General features: G+C 38.0%; 1 protein-coding gene and 1 long non-coding RNA gene across 4 annotated transcripts in view; both read left to right on the forward strand.

The window, feature by feature from the left end:
• Positions 1-359: 359 nt before the first annotated feature.
• On the forward strand, positions 360-13860 carry LOC103380692 (leucine-rich repeat-containing protein 15). Of its 2 annotated transcripts, none has more exons than XM_008312728.3 (9): positions 360-653; positions 8641-8710; positions 9284-9370; positions 11450-11638; positions 11750-11934; positions 12010-12266; positions 12398-12518; positions 13358-13493; positions 13577-13860. In XM_008312728.3, the coding sequence occupies exons 4-9, from the start codon at positions 11455-11457 to the stop codon at positions 13765-13767; spliced, it is 1074 nt and encodes a 357-aa protein (XP_008310950.1). In that variant the 5' UTR covers positions 360-653; positions 8641-8710; positions 9284-9370; positions 11450-11454; the 3' UTR covers positions 13768-13860. The 2 variants fall into 2 exon arrangements, with proteins under 2 accessions (XP_008310950.1, XP_024912416.1); XM_025056648.1 differs by lacking the exon at positions 8641-8710 and having other exon boundaries at positions 360-449; positions 536-653.
• A 433-nt stretch (positions 13861-14293) lies between these two features.
• Positions 14294-20315, forward strand: part of LOC103380675 (uncharacterized) — a 19298-nt gene continuing 13276 nt past the window's right edge. For both annotated transcript variants that reach the window (XR_001760270.2, XR_521706.3), the window contains exons 1-3: positions 14294-15938; positions 17556-17761; positions 18498-18597. This is a non-coding gene — a long non-coding RNA (uncharacterized LOC103380675). The remainder of the gene's footprint in view (positions 15939-17555; positions 17762-18497; positions 18598-20315) is intronic.

Below are 20315 nucleotides of genomic sequence, written 5' to 3' on the forward strand. Positions count from 1 at the left end.
AATGTACACGTGTCAGCTACATTCGGTGGGTGACCAGGATTCCGTAGCCAGCAGCCTCCACACGATGGTTTTAGTATCAGAGAAGCCTCTTCCAAAGTCGTACTTTTTTGACGTGATAACAGGAAGTGCGAAGATAAAAAAAAAGTTCCATATCTGTGGATAGGATCTGTGACAGAAAGAAAATTGGATTGTACAAATGTCTCAGCATTGTTTAAAATAAAGATTACAGTATTTTGTTCCTTATTTTAACTGTGGATAATTTGGACTGAAATCATTGAAGTATGTAATTATCTCATGTAAAAAGTCGCTTTAACTCTTGAAAGCTGTATTGGCAGATACTCAAACTTGCCGAAAATATGTATTTTTCTGTGTACTTTTCTTCAAATTTCTAGGGATGTTGTTTAGAACTAGGGTCCCCCAACTAACTGGACCAGGATCTTCCACACAGGGTACTGATTTCCTACCATACCCAAAAATCTGCAGTTGTTAAGTGTGAGTGCTGGTTTGTCTCTAACATCATCAACTTTGATCGCAGGCCGAATCTGCCGAGAACTGATCCAGCAGCAGTTAAAACGCCAGGTCGTGTCCACTAGTTGAGGATTAATGGAATGAGAAACAACTAACTTTGGACCAGACCTGCTGTGATGCAGTCTGTAAGTAAGAGAGAGCTGATTGGCTCCAACCTTATCTTCGTTCAGTTGTTACCTGTGGGCACGTGGTGGTTGGTATATGGTAAATAGTTAGGTTCACAACACTGACATTTGAGCATTTGGGTGTGTTATTGAGAAGGCCCATGGGAAAACCCAGAGGATGCTGGGCATATTAACTGCAATTTGGTGCTGAAAAATGAAAGATGAGATATAATCATGTGAATCAATCATTAAATTATAATAGACAAAACGTTTGAAGCTGTACTGCCACAAGATGGCGCCGTTTTCTTACAAATAAATCTCAAACACATTGAGAGAGCAGGATTTATTCTCCTTCCTGCATATTCATGTTTCTCACTTGATTTAAATCTAGGGAAACATTAACTTTTTAATATACATTTTATATGATCGGTCTTTTATTTTGACTAGTACCTAAGATGCGAACCAGAGGTGTCAAACCCCTGGCCTGGGGGCCATGTTTGACCCACGAATCCTCAACATCTGGCACATTAGTAAAGTAGTAACTTTAATCAAAACTTTGCCCATTAGGTTTTTTATTTATTTCTCTCAATTAAAATGTTTAAGACTATTTTGTGCTAGAATATTCAACAATATTTATATCAAACAAAACTACTATTTCTATGATTTTTTTTACTTTTTTATTATTTTTAATTGTACATTGAAGACAGATTTGACAGCTGACTAAGATCAGGTGTAATTTTCCGACCCTGAGGTCAACATTTAAACAAACAAATACCGTCTATGGGAAGAAGAATACAGAGCAGATATCCCTTTAACATAATCTGGACCAATGAAGTGGCACATTTGAAGGTGGCTATACAATTAGAATAATGTTTTAGCGCATTATGGTAAGGACAAAGGGGTTGCCCTGGGTTAACTGTCTATTTGTTGCCATGGCGATGCACTGACACCGTAGCCTTGCCTCCAGGCTTTCATCTCTCTCTTTACCCAAATAAAAATATAATGTATTCTTAAGCTTTGAAATGCTTCAAATTCAATGTAGAATAGTCAGCCAGAGTTATGACTGGGACCATAACACCAGCATGTTAATATGTCAATTCTCCTATGTGAGATGACTCACTGCAAGGATTAGTACCTTGGTGAGTATAGTTAAATACAAGGATCGGATGACGAGTATGATTTATTGTCATGCTAACGACACTAAGAGATGTATAACACACATCTACACAAATGGGTCCTTTTTAGGACTTTTGACTTTTCTCAATTAATCCTGATTAGTCACGATTAATTGCATTTATACATGGAAGCACAGTTTTCATTTTAATTGGTTAATGGTTATTTTCCCCTCATATATAAAAAGTATAAAACAAGTGCTAAAGTTAGCATAAAATGCGATATTGTGTATACCTTACACAATAATAATAATTAATAATAAACAAGTGCTAAAGTTAGCATAAAATGCAATATCGGTACCTTGGTGAGCACATTTAAATATAAGCATCCAAAAATAAATATTTTATTTCTGTTACAAATGTATAATTAATTTCTAGTCATGGCAACAAAACTAGCTAACCCTGGTACATTAAAGTTCTATAGAAACAAATGCAGGTAATTTAAACTACTTTAAGAATAGTTCCATACCCTTAGTATAAGCTTTAATAGTTATTGACCCAGGAAGTGCTGCCTTACGCCTCCTTCAGACTGTGGCATTTCAGCAGTCCTATCAGATCACTGCAAATCACAGGGTGCAGCGTAAATCTAATAAACCTGAGCGGGACATCGATAACAAAGATAGCTGCCTAAATGATGCTGACATTTATAAAAATTTACACCAGAACACAAGATGGTGATGTCCTGAATCTGGCCCTGTCAGTAAGCCCAGAACGTAGTATTACTCTCTCTTTAACGTGACCTTCCTAAATTTAAGATATTTTCAGAAATTCAATAAATATTTATAGCATATATCTGGTAGCAGGATTTTGCTGACGAATCGTCAAATTGTCGAACTGTGTGTTTAAGGTGATTAAGTCTGTATAGCCTCTATAAACCTAGGTCTAATGGTGTTGGTTATCCCCTCCGAAACATTTGACTCTTCAAGTCCCACCAGCCCAGCCCACATTAATATACAGCAGCACAGACCAACGCTGTTCAGTTTGAATTTATTCCTAATGAGATTATTAGCCTATTTGTCAGCCGAAGCCTCGCTGTGCAGTCTAGCAACAGTATAACTGGCTCTTAATTCAATTCTGAAATCACACGCTGATGTTAGTTCAACGGGTTCACTTTTTTTCCACTCCACTCTTCAGCGCCGCTGTGAACATTAATATTCTCTTTCTTTAAGAGTTGCGTTTTTTTTTTTTTTTTTATGTCCCTCCACTATTATGCAGACTCCTATATATACCAGTAGGGGGTGGGCAACTACCACCTGTGTACCTGTACCATTTGTTCATCGTCCTTCCAAATTTTATTGGTAACACGTTGGTTAAAATTGTATTCCCTTTATCATGTACAGGATGTCCTTGGTTTACGACGTCCTTGACGTACGGCGTTTTGTGGTTATGTCGCCATGTCCTGTAAATTTGACCAAATGACGTTAAAACAAACACTTCTAATCTTTTCATGTCCTAGCTTATGACAGGTACTTATTGTCAATATGTGAGTTCCAGCATGTGACGGAAGTCGCGTAACGTCGCGCCGTAAGAATGGAATTTCTGATGTACGTCACGGAAAGCGAAAACAACAGATTAATATGTTAGATCAATGATTGGGTACCAATGGTGGTACTTGGGCTCTCTCTAGTGGTCAGTAGAAAAGTGTGACTTTTTTCTTTTTTTCCAATAACTGATCCCAAAAGGTCATAAAGATCCCTCATTGGTTATTTGGGTGTAACCAATCAGGTGACAAAGAACATCTAGATTTTTGACTCTATGCACATTAAAATGATTATTTATTATTATTATTACTTCAATCAGTAGCTGCTGATTAAAGTAATTACTGAATATAGTAACGTTACACAGTATATTTTTGGGGGGAAACATATTTTTTTGGGGGGGGGTTGGGAGTTACAGTGAGAAAATGAAACCCCAGGTCTGGAAAAACAACTGCTGTATCCGTAGCCAGATAAGAGGTGACATCTCAACTGGTTCCCATAGAAACACAAGCACAGCTGTATAGAAGATAGATGAACTTGCCTGTGGCAGAAAGCGGAGGTAATTAAGGTTTTGAATGAATTATAAGGTGAAGTTACTCCACAAAGGTCAGCGTGAGTCTCATTATGAAGCACAACAGTCACTTGTGTCAGACTTTAAAGAGAAGCTGTGCTCCCGCTGCGTCTACGTGTGTGTGTGTGTGTGAGTGAGTGTGTGTGTGTGTGTGTGTGTGTGTGTGTGTGTGCCGTCCAAACACTCAGCTTACTACTGTGATTACGAAAAGAGATAGTCTCTGTTTGTGTGTCAGAGAGTGAGAGAGAGAGAGAGAGAGAGGGGAGAGCAGGGTGGGGATTTTCATATCTTTTTGAAGTCAAGATTGTGTGAAGCATAAAATAGCCTGGTGGTTTACTCTGTTGTGCATCAACACACAGCCCTTTCCTATACTTTCCTTTTTTTTTTTTTTTTTTACTCTAATCTGAATCAAACATCTTTCTGCTAACTGCTACTTTAACATGCTGTCAAGGTCATACAAACGCTATGATTTTTTTTTTTTTATGTACTACGTTTTGAACAGTGTGTGTTTCCTCAAGAGTGTGTCTTGTGGATACATTTGTTGGACCGCGGTTTCAATGATACAGAAGCCACATCAGTATGTAGAAAAATTGCAATATGTTGGGTGGGAAAGTAATGCTTTTACATAGAGTTGGTCGAAGCAAAAAGGTTAAAAAAAAAAGGTGAACCATTGCTACCGTCGGCGAATGTAAACAGAGACGTCTTCCTTGTCGGAATGAGGCAACGAGATTTTTCTAATTAATTTAAATGTAGGAGGCTGTGAAGTCATAAGTCTTGATGTCGTAAACCTGAGGACCCCACGTATATATGCTAAGTAAGCTAACATTTTGGAGGTAAAGTAATTAAAGAGGAGATGATTAAATATTTTGTCTTGGCCATAGCTCTTTGGTCTGGATGATTTTACAGGAACGATCTGTGCTTTCATGAGACATTTGATGGATACATTCTTAAATACGATGCAGGAGTGTGCCCTGACGATGCAGCTTTTGATGCAGGGATCTCAGCTTAGAGCTGTATAAGCATTTTAGCTATCGCTCCCTATAGCAATACAATGGACATAACGCTCACAGGCAGCTAACGTGATCCTTACAGATCTCTGGACAATATCTCCGCTAGTTTTTTTGTGTGTGTAGTTCAAACGTAGCCATAAAATGACCTGTATGTTAGACGTCAGCACAAACCTCTGGTCCAGGCGTGGGCAAACTTTCTGACTTGCGGGCCACTATGGGTCCTAGAATTTGACAGAGGGCCGGATCAGGAGCAGATTTATGGAGCGTTTGTGTTGTGAACTAAAACAAATGACATGTAAAAGTCATAAATGCTAAAATGCTTTAAGCCTTTTCTAGGCCATCTATTGGAAAAATAGAAGTATAATGATAATAGAAATAACATAATTTGCACAAGTTTGGTGGGCCGGATTAAAAAGCCAAACAGGCCGCATCCGGCCCCCGGGCCTTAGTTTGCCCATGCCTGCTCTAGTCAAACCTGATGACAAAACAGTCAGCCATGATATGACTCCACATTTAATCTGCACTGAAGAAAAAAAAATAGAAAAAAATAGTGACAAACATAACAATCTGCCATCATTAAATCCAAGACACGCATTTATATGAGCTTGTATCAGATAGTACTGAAACAGTACTGTATTTCTTTTCTTGTAGACAGAAAGAGACTAACATTGAGGGCACTGGCGTTGTCTGGTCAGGGATATCTCTGGGTTACATTGGTTTGCATCATCCATATATAAATCAATTTATCTTGATTCCCTGTAGAATTGTGTTTCACTGCTGTAGCCACTGTTGAATGCTAACATAAAAAGCCAAGCTGCCCCAACTGTTGCAAACTGCGACCAAATGTAAAAACAAAAGGTTTAACAAAAACAATTTAAATACTGCTAATTGAACTCATTACAAACAATACTATAGCTGTCAATCATTCTGGTTGTTCATACCTCATTCATCATTTCTACAATTAAAGCTAAAATATATTAATACGATAATGGTTAAATATGTGTAGTAGATATGAGGATAACTTAAAATAACTTAGCTAGGTTAGGGCTATAGGCATTAGAGTTAAAATCAGGGATGTCCGCTAATATCGGCCGACCGATAGTATCGACCCAATATTAGCATATTATGTAATATCTATAAGAATCGTTATCAGTTTTTCCTCCAATAATTAAAACCCGATATCGCAATGCATGGGTTTCACCAAATATGTGCCCTAAAAATAGTTTTGAAGAAAAAAAGGCTGTATAGTAAAGTGAAAGTCACTAGATGGCAGCATTGCAGCTCATTTAATTAATCTCATCCTCATACAGTGGTTTGTACAGATAAATTAATAAATATTACCAGGTCTATATCCATATCGCTTGATATCAGAATCGGAAATGAGGTGTTTGGACGATATCGGATATCGGCAAAAAGTTAATATCGGACATCCCGAATTAAAATCTATAAACATAGGCATTACAAGTATTTCTATTTATTGTAATGTGCAATTTATACTAAGTAGTAAGTAGATATGGTGTCAAGGGTTATACGTAAGCAAAACTCGCTGTGTGGCTCTACCGACACTCAGTGTAGCCGTAGATTTTACAGCAGCTGTTCAGTGACATAATTCGGGGAGACATTAATGACAACAACTTCACCACAAAATAGCATTCGACCATTATTGGCCTTAATGTAATGGCACTGGGCCACTGTTTACAATTGCTCTGCCTGGAAGCGTGCCATACAAAATAAATGACCATCTGCTGTGGACAGAGAGGCTGTTTACACCTTCATATGGTCCACTCAGAGAGACCACTTCTAAAGGACAGTCTTCATCAGGTCTGTTTGGACTTGACACAGTCCGCAGTATTAATCTTTCAGGTTAGTGCGGACTAGTGAACTGTGCAGTTAGGATTAAAAAATTGGGCCCGTGTGTGTAAATAACAGCTTTAAGTGTTGTAAGTAAGGTAGTTGTACGTGATATCACAGGTCACTTATACATACAACTGGAATGGATATTTTTTTCCCCGAAAGTGCTTTATCATCTCATTTAATCGAAATGAGATCGTAATTTACAAAGTAAAATATCTAGAGGCAGTTCTGTTACTCGAACATCACACACTACATAATTATTTTGGTCACTCACCTATGCTAACAAAATCATAATCTAGGACACAAAAACATCAGAAGAGTCTGACTTACACTTAGGAGCCATTGAAGTTCCCAAAAAATCAACACTAATAAAAGAAAGTGAATGTATTGGGTACAACCAGCGAATGTAAATGAAGTCGTCTTCTGCATATAGTGTGACGTGATGATGTATCTGTATTTTTTTTTTTTACACCGTATGTCAAAAAACAATGGAAGACTCCTAACCGAAGACCCCACGTAACACCGAAAAACTAGTAACGACTGCTAAAAACTCCTCAAACAAATTCCGAAAAATCCTTTTCTTCTGATACCGACAAGCTTGTTCTTAGCTTCCTTGAAGGTCCTTGTAATGTTCAGATGTATTTCTTGTTTTCCTACGATCCCATGACAAATGCCTTTTTCATACGTTATCCCTAGCCGGGCATTATCTGGAGATTACACGTCGGATCTGGCATCAAAATCTTCAGAGCAACATGTTTGCATAATTTCATTGCGATATCTTTGGTCTCTCTGTTAATAGTTAGACAGAGGGGGCACTGTTTTGACCATGTTCGAGGATTTTGTCACGCTATTGTATTTGTCATAATAGGAAAACAGTTCCATTTATTATTAGCTGTTCAAATGGCTGTAGTACAGTCATACACACATACACACTTATTGGCCCTATTTGTTCAGTCTTCCTTGCTATCTGTGAAAACTGTGTAATGACACATCCAGATGGCATGTCTTTTCTATTTGTGTGTGTGTGTTTGTGCGGCTGCCGCCTGCAATGATTTGAAAAGGATCTTCTCTCAGTGACAAAAGAATCAGTCCAGTCAGCACAGCTGTCTATCTGCCAACTCTCCTCACCGCCGTGTCTACATTAATCCCGGAGTCGTGCTGCAGTGTTTGGCCCGTGCTCTCCTTCAAAGCTCAGTTTTAGTTCTGCTTTCTCATCCGTCAGACCATTTGAACCGTTTCCTCCGCCTCTGTTTTCACACACACACACAGCCTCGTCCTCCGTCTGTTTCCGTCTCCCCCTACTGATCTCTCCTTCATTCCGCCTCTTTCGTCTTTACTTCCCTTCCTCGTCGCTGCTGTGCGGTACAGACGGATATCTGCTCTCTCTCCTCTCATTAGGAGTAACTGTCCTGACCCACTTGTACACGCAGTAGCTGCCTCATCCTTGAAGACGAGGAGTAAAGTGTGTTGCTCGCTGGCGGAGATAAACACATGTCAACTGCCTGGACTAACTTATCTCCAAATACTGGAACATATTAGAACTATTTAAAACTACTACCTTTTTTAAAACTTACTGTGTGAATGTGAATTGTGTGCGTAGTGAATTGCTGGTGTAAATTGACATTGGTAGATTGAATGCCCCCCCCTAGTGGACAGAAATGTTATAAAATATGTTTTTTTCCAATCAGTACAAACCGTTGTACGAGTTGCTGCCACCTAGTGACTGGGGGCTTTTTTATTGTTTAAGCGTTACAACAAAGTGGACACCCCCCCCCCCCCCCATTGTAAACAAAGCTCTCTTCGCTATTAGCGCTGCGCGATGACGTATTTATCCGCTCCACTTGCTAACTGGTTCCTGTGCGAAATTTGCTTTAACGCCGTACATCGCAAAGCGGTAACAAGTCTCTTTTAATATATTTACAGGAGATGGCGATGTAACTACGAAACGCTGTATGTCGAGGACGTTGTAAACTGAGGACTCCCTGGATACCTGGTACGTGGCCCATATTTTGGTTCAGTTGAGATGAGATGCTAATCCAAGATACTTTTGTCACATATGGTCGAATTTTGTATGGGGTTGTAACTATTCCAAACAGTTTGCGTGTTTTGTGTGTGTGTTCCTCCTGGTACTCATGTTCCCTCCCGCCGTGCGAAGATATTTATATATTTATAATTGGACTCTCTAATTGACCACAGGGGTGTGAATGGGTTGTTTGTCTGTATGTGACCCTGTGATGGACCTTGCTGTGTAACATGGATCGGTGCCATAATCTGTGGATGCCACATTTCTCTGGCCCCTGTGACATTGCAGACCCTGCGGCTCGAGGAGTTTCACACCCTGCCTTTACTGTCTGCTAAGGCTGCGTTCCCACACTGCCGTCCTGGCCGGTGTTGTGTAGCAGCTTTTATGTCAAGTCTGACAGCAGCTTGGTTTATTGCATATTTTCATCCACTGGCTTGAGGAGTTGCTGGGAACTAAGACTTTTTCGCAGTGCCTCTGGTACTTTTGGAAGTGGTAAAAGATATATTTGTACATTTGTACTAAAACATTTTTTTGTTTGTTTAGTGGCGGCGACACCAGGGGGTAGAAGTTTTTACAGGATCAAAAAAATCACAGTGTGACGAAAAGGTGGAAAAACAAAAACCTCTGCAGGTAAGAATCATCTGCTTTGGTTTGTTCCTATCGTTTCTCTCATTCTAATCAGCAAAGAGTGATGTCATGGAAACTGGAAAGATATATTTGTTATGAATGTTATCATAAAATGTTTTTTTAAATCAGGTTTATTTACCCTTAGCATTAGATTAGCCAACAATTTACTACATTTATTTTTCAATAAAAGTAATATATTAAAGACTTTTATTTTATAAAATCTTCAATAAAAGTAATATATTAAAGACTTATTTTATAAAATCAAAATTGGGAGTTCATCATAGTATTTTATATTTATAATGCTTGGTTGTTTTTCAAGTCTTTTTTCTTTTAATGTAATTGGGTAAATAATTGGGCTAACTGTTACCCCATTGTAACCTAGTTGAAAAGTTAACAACTCTGTCACTGACATTAGGGCGTCCTTGACCTTTGGCGTTTGTGGTTACGTGGTCCGTGTAGAAACGAATTCCGCAGAGGAACTAGTTATAGTGGAGAGGACGAATACTTTGTGACGTGGTGCTATATGCGAAATTAGCTTTGTTTACATTCGCCGGTTGTACGCCATACATTGGATTGTGCTACATTCACTTTCTGTGGTACACGAGCGCTCTCTAGTGGTACGTGGGGAAAATTCATATGTATATATGCTATATTCTAATGTTGGTCACTCAGAGCTCATGTTTTCTCAGGTGGTACAGAGTATAAAAAGTTTGAGAACCACTGTCCTAGATTATGATGTTAGCACTGTGTTAGCGTAGGTGGGCGACATAGGTACTGATGTACGGTATGTGAGTTTATTACTATTATTATCATTAATATTTCATTTGGATGATATTCAATTTTTTTAAATTTTTTTTTAATCTGTGGTTAAGCTTATACCCATCACCACTCAGTGGTTTTCAGTAACTTCCTGAATAAGATGCTAAAATGCTAATGCTAATGCTAAAATTAATTTATTCTACGTAATTGTCATTGTGCAACAATAACTCATTGCATTTTTTTTCCCATCACTGCTGATTTCCCTGTGGTTGTCACAGTGTCACTCTGCAGCCCATTACCACAGATATGGTGACAGTAATTATGGAACCCCCCATCCCCCCACCCAGACTGTGTCCTATGAAGACACACGTGGCACAATTAGCTGCAGTAACTGACAGATTCTAATTATCCCACTCAATACTAAGTCATCACATGCAGGCACATATAATATATCAAATCAGGCCTGGATTATAACTAAGTATTGATATTCCACTTATGCTGACGAACTCTTTTACCGTCTAATGCGCTATTGATCCTAAGGGAAATTTCTGTGCATTTAACCCACCAGTAAAGCACCTGATTGTTAATCATTGGACACACAAATAGTAGGCCGCAGTTTATTTGTGCAGATGTGGTGAGGGCGGGGCTATTAAGCAAATGCTCGCTTATTTATTTTTTACAAATATTTATTACCGCTGACGTTATGTGACATCAGTTCAAGCCACCTGCAGCTATAGTATTTGTAAAAGACCCAGATATGCCAAAATATTTTAAAGGATGATGTTATTAACACTTTAATTAAACTTCGTTACAAACCCATATTTTAAAGGATGATGTTATTAACACTTTTAACACTTTGAATTAAACTTAGTTACAAACCCATTAACACATTATTAACACTCATTTTAAACTATGTATCTCTTAAGATGATGATTTAAAAAAACAAACAATTAAACAAAAAAACCCAGAAGACTATAAAAAAAATATTCGCATCATCGAAAAAAAATTATATTCGTGTTTCACATTTAACCACTTCTGATTTTATATAAAATTATAAATAATTATTTTATATTGTATTATATAGCATTGTATAATAATAATAATAATGTGTTGTATTTTATATATATGTATATACAGTATATATATGTATGTGTATATATATATGTATGTATATTTTATAAATATATGTTACAGTATATGTTGTTATGAATTTGACCACATCCGTATAAAGATAGACTCTGCTAATCTAACCCATACACATGTTCATTTCAGTGAATTCAAGTGTTCCAGGAGATGATAAGGTTTTTTTTTTTCATTCTGCAGTCAGGATGCAGCACTCAGTGGTGTTGATGCTGGTGGTCCTGTGGGTGGCACAGACTGTACAGACCTGTCCTGATGTCTGTAAATGCTCCCAAAAGCCCGAATCAGAAAAGCTGGAGGTCGACTGCCACAGGAAGGCTCTTCAGCATTTCCCTGCCGGAGTGCCGCGCGATGCTAGCGTCCTAAATCTGGGTGGGTGACGAAATAAAATCCTAGTTTTAGATAAGATCATTTTAATTGCTTCTTAGCATAGTAAAGATCTCTAAGTTCTCTACATTTCTGTGTCATTTTTTTGTTGTGTAGGTCATAATGATATAACAGAAATACTGCCTCGGGCTCTGCGGTCATTTCCAAAGCTCGAGAGCCTCATTCTGGAAAAAAATGCCATCAAGTCCATCCAGCTGCAGGCCTTCGTTGGTGCCAGGCACTTGGAACTACTTAATCTTGACAAAAACCACATCACCAGCCTACCATCAAAGGGATTTAAGGTAAATGATAAAAAGTCATACAGTCCATGTCCAAAAAACTCCAGGACAACGTCTTCTACTGTTCGTCTTCTGCAGGGCCTCCTAAACCTTCGTTTCCTCAGGCTTGGAGAGAACCAGATTGGTGTTCTGAAAGCAGACATGTTTGTGAGCATGAAGAATCTGTCAGAACTTGATCTTCCTTTTAATGCACTGTCTGCACTGCCATCGAATGCCTTCAAGTACCTCACGGCCCTGAAAGTGCTGGGACTCTCCTCGAACGGCATCAAGAAGATGTCGTCGAAGGCTTTCAACGGTCTCCAACGACTGATGTTTCTCAACCTGGACAGTAACAGGTCATCCATCCATCCATCCATCCATCCATCCATCTATTGGCAGATCTATCTATCTATCTATTTATACTCTTTCTTTCATTCTTTTGATATTGAACAAAAACTAACCCTCTTAAATTATGTTTTGGTCCCAGTCTCAAGAATTTTCCTGCTGGGACATTCCTGCCTCTTCAAAATCTGGGAATGCTGATTCTAGATAACAACCTTCTTTCTTCACTGAATCCTTCAGCGTTGGATGGCTTGCTCAACTTGGAGGTAAAGTTGTCTCTTGTGAGATTGGATACAAATGTCTCGAAACAAAAGTGTTATCCAGTGTTTTCCTTCCAAATTGTTTAAAAAAAGGCTGGGCCCCAATAAGGAACAACAAATGAATAGTCAGAGGGGTGAAAATGAGAGAGAATTGCAATGGATCCATAACAAAAACAACAATATATTATAAATATATATTCACAATTTGAATTTTATTGATCCCACAATTGAGAATTTCTTGTGTTAACAGCAGATCTGCTGCAACAGTCTGCCTCTTGGAGGCGCCAAATATGTGGTTCCACAGTAAATTGAACCAGGGGCTATTTGCTTGTAAGGCAAGCGTCCTAGCCACTACACTAGGGGTGTCAAACTCAAATATACTGTGGGCCAAAATTAAAAACAGGGACGAAGATGCGGGCAAAGCTTAATATATTTTGAAAAATGAAAAATTGACAGCAAAAAAACAAAACAAAAAACATGCTATATACACCACTAATACTACAAATACTGCCAGTATATAGAGGCTATATACTGGCAGGCCAACTCTAGTACACATTTGATACGATCTCACGGGCCAAATATAATTACACTGTGGGCCAGATTTGGTCCCCGGGCCTGAGTTTGACACACGTACGCTATGCTGTGGAACTTAAATATGACAAGACCAGGGCTGAGGGAAAAAAAAGGTTGAAGGCAATTAGAGAACGAACAATCACTGCAACAGTGATGTAAGATGTTACATAGGTTTCATATGAGGATTCAGGTGTCAGAGAGATGGACCAGCATGCAACTGCAGGCTGAAGACTTCTGACTTGGAACATGTCTCTCTGCACGGATTGATTCAGGATCTTTACCTGAGGAAGAACAACCTGGAGCACCTGCCGCCGTATGTGTTCCACAACTTGCCAAAGCTCTCTCAACTGGCTCTCAGCGGAAACCGCCTGAAAACGGTGGACGGTCAAATCTTCTTCCATATGCACAGTAGGACTACGTATTGTTTTGTGCTTTTTAACAAATGACGTCATGACCGATACTATAATGATGTTCTGTGTGACCATCCTCAGACTTAAAAAAGTTAAGCATCCACGACAACCCGTGGAGGTGTGACTGTAACCTCGGCTCCCTGGTGCAGTGGATGGGACAGACTCAGGCTAAACTGTCTCCTCCTTCCACCTTGAGATGTTCCAGTCCTCCAGAACTCTTCAAAAAGATGCTGAGCAGCCTCAAAGACGATAAACTGTTTTGCCCTGTCTGACAGACTGAGTGTTAACTGCACATTTAGATTCACATTCACTCAAACAATGTAGATGTCTGTGTTGACCTAAGGTTTCAAACTCATTTTGGTTCAGAGCCCACATACAGCCTTTTTAGATGTCAAGTGGGCCGGACCAGTACAATCGTAACATAATTAACTATAAACAACAATAAGTCCATGTTTTTCATGCAAAAAAGTACAAGTATATTGGACAATATTCATATTTAATGAAATATCATTTTACAAAAAATCATGTATTTTTTTACTTTTAAAATGTATCAAGCGGGCCAGATTGAACCTCCTAGTGGGCCGTTTTTTGGCCCGCGGGCCGTATGTTTGACACCCCTGATGTAGAAAGTATATCAACTAACATCCCAGTATTCCTTCCTGTTAACCTACCCATGCAAGACAGGGGTACAGGGGTGTCAAACATTTGATCCGCGGGCCACAACTGGCCCACTTAGGGTTTCAGGCCGGCCCACTTGATGAATTTTGAAAGTAAAAAAAAATACACAAACACTTCATGTTTTGGAAATGTTTTGTAAAATCATATTTCAATAAATATGAAGATTTCTCTAAAGTACTTTTTGCATGAAAAACAAAGTGGAAAAAGACAGACTTTTTGTCATTTATACTGTAGGTAACTGTGTTATGAGTGTACTGGTCCGGCCCTCTTGACATCACCCCTGATCTAATCTGAATGCTTCATTGGCTGGTATTCTATTGTTGAAGATAATTGCTATGATGTCCACCTGAGTACAACGTGTTATTATAGCAGAACGCCTGAGAACATTCTAATTGCTGGGCATCGTGTGATCTGTGGCGTTTCCCTGTCCGTCCTGTTAGCTGCAGCAAACGGCACAGCGGTGTCAGACTGCTTCCCCTGTCTCTCCTCCCTATGTTCCTTTTTTGGTTTGTTTATTTTAATTGACTGCCGCTAAACCTATAATCGTGAAAGAAGGCTAACTTAGACCGTGCAGGCCATTTATTAAATACCCCACATTTCAGAAAATTAAGGAGTGATTGGCCGACAAGAATTTCAGATCAATTGATTTTAAAAAGAGCCATTGGGCATCACTGAGGATCTGTAGTTATATGACTATATAAATCAATTATGAAGAAAAAAGAAGAATTGGCCTGTAAAGTCCCTGTATGTGGACAAACAAAATAATAATATTATTAATAATAAAATAATACAGTCTTTGCATGTATCTCCCTGAGGAACATTGCTTTCATTCCAGGGGAGCAAAGGATTTTGGTACTTGCGCAATGTCACGGCTAGTCATATATATACATTCCAGTACTGCAGTACTGGAATGTATATACTGTGGGGGTGACTAAAAATAATAATAGTATATTTTAATTTAAAATATGACTATAAATAACCTAAACCAATCACCACAGACCAAAAAACATTAAAATATAACAACTACTGCATAATAATAATTTGACATTGTAAACTAGCTTACAACAACAACGTTGTAGCCTCCTGGTCAGCAACGAGTGAATGTTAATTGTGAAAAATCTTGTATGTTTTTGATGTGATCTAACATTCAGTTAATTTGTATTATTCTTACTGATATGTGTGCATTTTACCACAACATGAGAAAAAAAATAGTATCTTATTAGTTTTAATATCAAGTATTTACACCAAAACTGCTTCGTAACCAAAACTGATGTTCCCTCTTAGCTGCGCGCCTGGATAAATACAATTCAACATTTTCGCCCTTAAAGTTATTAACCATTGAACCGAAAAATAACGTAACAATGTAACTCAGTGAGTGACAGGTGTCCAGCCAATGATACGAGACGCAGCCAATCATACCATTGACGGTGCTGACGTATGTGCCCTGCCCATGCGCGCCGCCCAGGTTAGCTAGTTGACCACAGTGCTGCGGAATTCAAAGACGTCAATGCTAAGTAAAAATGCTAATGACCGGACACTTAACAAGTCAAAGAAATGCGGTTCTTTTGAGACTGAATGACCGTCGGAGTATGTGTAAACAGAACAACAAGTGGTATAATTGAGTTTTGAGATTTTCTTTTTCGAGCGAGAACTTCTTTTGCAAAACGTTCGGCGAAGCCTATGTAGCAAGCGAGCTTTCAGAGGGAAATATGGACTGAACGGAAGTAGGACTACCTACAACGTCACACTCATCAGACTGCACCTGGTAAATATTTTCTTTTTAACTTTACTTGATTGTTGCTGTGAAAACATGTTAATTTAACATTAATACTGGATATATAATGGTACAAAAAAGTCATACGGCATTAAAAGTGTTTAGCGGCTGCCTCACATTTAAAGACGAGCTCTAGAAATATCAAAAATAAACACTAAAATGAGAAAACGCTTGGTTCAATAGAAAAACGCCGAAGGAAATGTCGGCTGCACCAATGAGGTTTGACACAGAGTTAGACAATACGCATATAATAATGGGTTGGATCATCTGACGGATAACACTGTTATCAGCCAAGACACAAAAGTCCTTAGGTGTTGCACAGAGAGCCCACACACAATTCACACCACAGGCAGCAGCGTTACATCTGCAGGATGCTGACAAACTGTGGAGTCCAGAGGGAGAAAGAAAACTCATAAGAGGCAATAAACCAGAGTAACCCGACCAGGGGGGAAGCTGTGGATGTACAGGATTCAATCTGTGGACAGCATTTGACAGCATGTGGGCACTTTCTGCACGGGTTTGTGGGAAATACATCCTCAAGAGCTAATTTACCACTCACTGGCGTCTGTGTGTTAATAACACAGAAGCCAGTAAGATATTAAATGATGCTGCATATATTATTGTTCTTTGTTTCCAGGCAAGGCATTATAGGCATTATAATGTCGCTCAAAAGCTAATTATATGTGTGTGTGTTTGTATATATATATGTATGTATGTATGTATATATATTTGTATGTATGTATGTATGTATATGTATGTATGTATATATACAGTATGTAAGTGTATATATATGTATGTATGTATATGTATGTATGTATGTATGTATATATGTGTGTGTATATATATATATGTGTGTATATATGTGTATATATGTATGTATATATATTTATATATATATATATATTTAATTTTCCAATTTGTCATTCAGCTGCATTGATGGTACGTCAGCTGAGCAGTGGGATTTGTCACATATGTTTTTATTGTTATACATGTCAAACTACGTGTCAAACTCTAGGCCCACAGGCCAAATGTGGCACGAATTTTGTGTGGCCCGTTTGAGCTGAAGTCCATGCTGCTGAGTTTCTCAATCTGACAAATTAAAATTTATGTATATGTATATCATGTATATGTATATATATGTATATTGCTGAGTTTCTCAATCTGACAAATTAAATTTTTTTTTTTAAATCACACATAGCAATGTATATCATTTGTTACTTGAATGAATAATTGCAATCCCTTTAAAGGGAACTCTGTTGCTGATGTGTCCTCCTGGTGAAAATTTTGACAAATGTTTGACACCATTGCTTTATTAAATCCTTCCAAAAATGTTTCTTGTTGCAAATATACAAAAACAGCAAGAGTCAAATTCTACCGTTTTAGTTAGTGGAGTTGGGTGTTCTACAGTATATTGAGTTTTAAAAAAAAAAATCAGCATATATTTAAAGGTGGTATAGAATACCAGAGACCGTATAGAGACCATACCTAGTTTATTGATAGGTATAATATTGCCCTAAAATTATGTTTTTGACAGTTTCTTTTCTGTGTTGATTTTTAACTTTACTCTGTTCCATCTCTCTCCCTGCCCCGTCCTCACCTCTCACACAGAACAAACATGGCCGCCCCTCCAATATGAGATGCACGATCAGCACACTTAAGTGTCAGGCAAAGTTACCTGTAACCTGACACCACACACACCATCACGACGATTGTCGACAATCAACGTCTGACCAATCATCAGGGTTGGATTGATGGGGAATCCAGTTTGGCTAGCGTGAAAACGTCGCTACAAATGAACAAAGGAGGAAACTCAAGTGAGTTAAAAGAAAATGGAATATGTTTTGTTTTCTTTAGTTACTAATCTATGTCAGGGGGGAAAGATATTTATTGTATTTTACGATTTAATAGAAAATATCCACAGTCTTCACCACATCCAATCTTAACAGGCGTAACTGTGTATGGATAATCAGCTTGTTCACTTTTTCCTGTAACATTAAAAATAGTTTTTACAATATTTTTTTGTAGAGATGAATCTTTTGTTTCTCTTCCATCACTTCCCACCCCATTCAGATATATTTCTGTGAATACCTAATTTAGGGGTGTCAAACGTATCAGATATATTTCTGTGAATACCTAATTCAGGGGTGTCAAACGTAAGGCCCACCAAAACCTGCCCGCTACAAGGTTCGATCTGGCCTGCTTGGTAAATTTTGAAAGTAAAAAAAATAATAAAAAATTAATAATTGTGAAGTTCTGTCAAATTACATTTCATTAAATACGAAACAATATTTTCTAATACACTTATAAAATAAAAGGAAAACATGGGCCTATTGTTATTTATATGTAATTATGTTATGATTGTACTTGTCCGGCCCTCTTGACATTTAATCAGGCTGTATGTGGTCCCTGAACCAAAATGAGTTTGACACCCCTGAACTACATCAATACAAATTTCAAATTATTCTGTCACACAAAAGTGGTTGAAGCATTTCCTCTGTTTACTGATAAATACACAACCCACCAGTGACACACATCCTCTTTTTGTTGCAGTGCATGAACAGTTGAACCAAACGTACTGCTGCTGCCAGGGCAGGTGAAAGAGTAGATGCTGGAGAGAACACCTTCAGGAGGAACCCTTCTTCTTCTTAAGGTTAGTTTTTTTTTTTTCACTTCCAGAAATGCTTTCAGAGTGTTACTATATTTATATTTTGAAAGGCATTTCCTGTCAGATATCCTCTGCAACGGCTTCTTTAGCTCGAATGGGTGACGGGCCGCGCTTATGAGAAACCTCTACTCAAAATGAATTCGGCACTAGAATTGCATGCCCCTCCACCCCCTCGAGCCCCCTCCCCATCTCTCGACTATATATTAACAAATCTGCAGGTTGATTGGAAAAGACAAATTTGTGAAATAAATCATATAAAAAAAATTTACGCTAGGGCAGAGTGATGCAGGCCTTCACCTTTGTCTACAAGTCATCCTCAAGATGAAGTGTCGTTGTTAAATCCCTTTATAAAACAAAGATTTGAGTTTTGCTCATTTTTCCAAATCAACAATTCCATCGTTTGAATTAATTACGAATAAAAACTAATTGTTAGAAATGTAGGATTATCTTGAATAATAATGATTAATTTTCATTATTAACCTCACAATTAATCATGAATAATCTTGATTAATCATAAACTTTGATTTACCAGATTTTAACATTAGGGCAAAATGATGCAGGCCTTCACCTTCGCCTCCTCAAGATGAAAAGTAATGACTTAAATCCACTACCTTTATTAAACAAAGATTTGACTTATTGTTTAGCTTATTTTTCTTGACCCTTTTTTCCATATCGAGAATTCCATTGTTTGAATTAATCGCTTATAAAAACTAGTGTGAAGCCTTTTATACGGAAGCGTATTGCTGCCGCACTGAGAAAAAGAAAATTGGCTCAGTTTCACGTGATTACGTGATAAGTTTCACGTTATTATGTAATAAGTTTTACGTTATTTCGTGAAAAGTTTTACGTTGTTACATGATAAGTTTTACGTTATTTCGTGATAAGTTTCACGTTATTTCATGATGAGTTTCACGTTATTTCGTGATAACTTTCACCTTACAGTGGTCCCTCTCTATCGCGGTTCTACTTTCACTCCCATTTTTTTAAACCAATCTTAAAACATTAAAAATGTTTTAATTTCCAATATTTTCATTTTTCTAGCCTACAAGGGAAAAACATTATTTAAATAAACGAAAATGCATTTTTCAACACATACATACATACAGGGTAATACATAAAAAACATGGGGAAATCTAAAATATATGTACTGTCCATATGGTGAGCATTTAATTAATGTAGGGTACCTCAATTGGACACATAATGTTGCACTGTTGTTGTTGTTCGACTGTTGATAACAGTGTGGGGAGGTTCGTGAAGGGTAAATATATACATAAATCATATGATAACTATCTCGACTCCACTTCGCGAATTTTCCCATTTCACTGTTGGTCTTGAACCGCAACTACCGCAATACGAGAGGGACCAGTGCATTTCGTAACAACTTTCACGTATTCCGTTACGTGATGACTGTTAAGCACATTGAGTTTGCTTTGTACAAGAAATGCGCTCTATAAATAAAATTGAATTGAATGAAATGATGAATGAAAGCCCCTCTGTGAGGCAAGAATATGGCTCGTTTACACTATTCAGTTGAAGTGTAATAGATATATGCTTGACTTGAGGTTTGGTGAGATTTTGCAATTATTAGGCTCAGTGGATGAGATTTATATTAGTATGCGTACACTTAGAAAGATTGATCAACTAGAGGGGCACGGCTCCCAAGCTGGATACGTTGTCACCCACAGTGCGAGTTATCGCGTAAT

This window comes from Cynoglossus semilaevis, chromosome 7, assembly GCF_000523025.1.
Source record: "Cynoglossus semilaevis isolate Cse_v1.0 chromosome 7, Cse_v1.0, whole genome shotgun sequence".
Classification (NCBI taxonomy): domain Eukaryota; kingdom Metazoa; phylum Chordata; class Actinopteri; order Pleuronectiformes; family Cynoglossidae; genus Cynoglossus; species Cynoglossus semilaevis.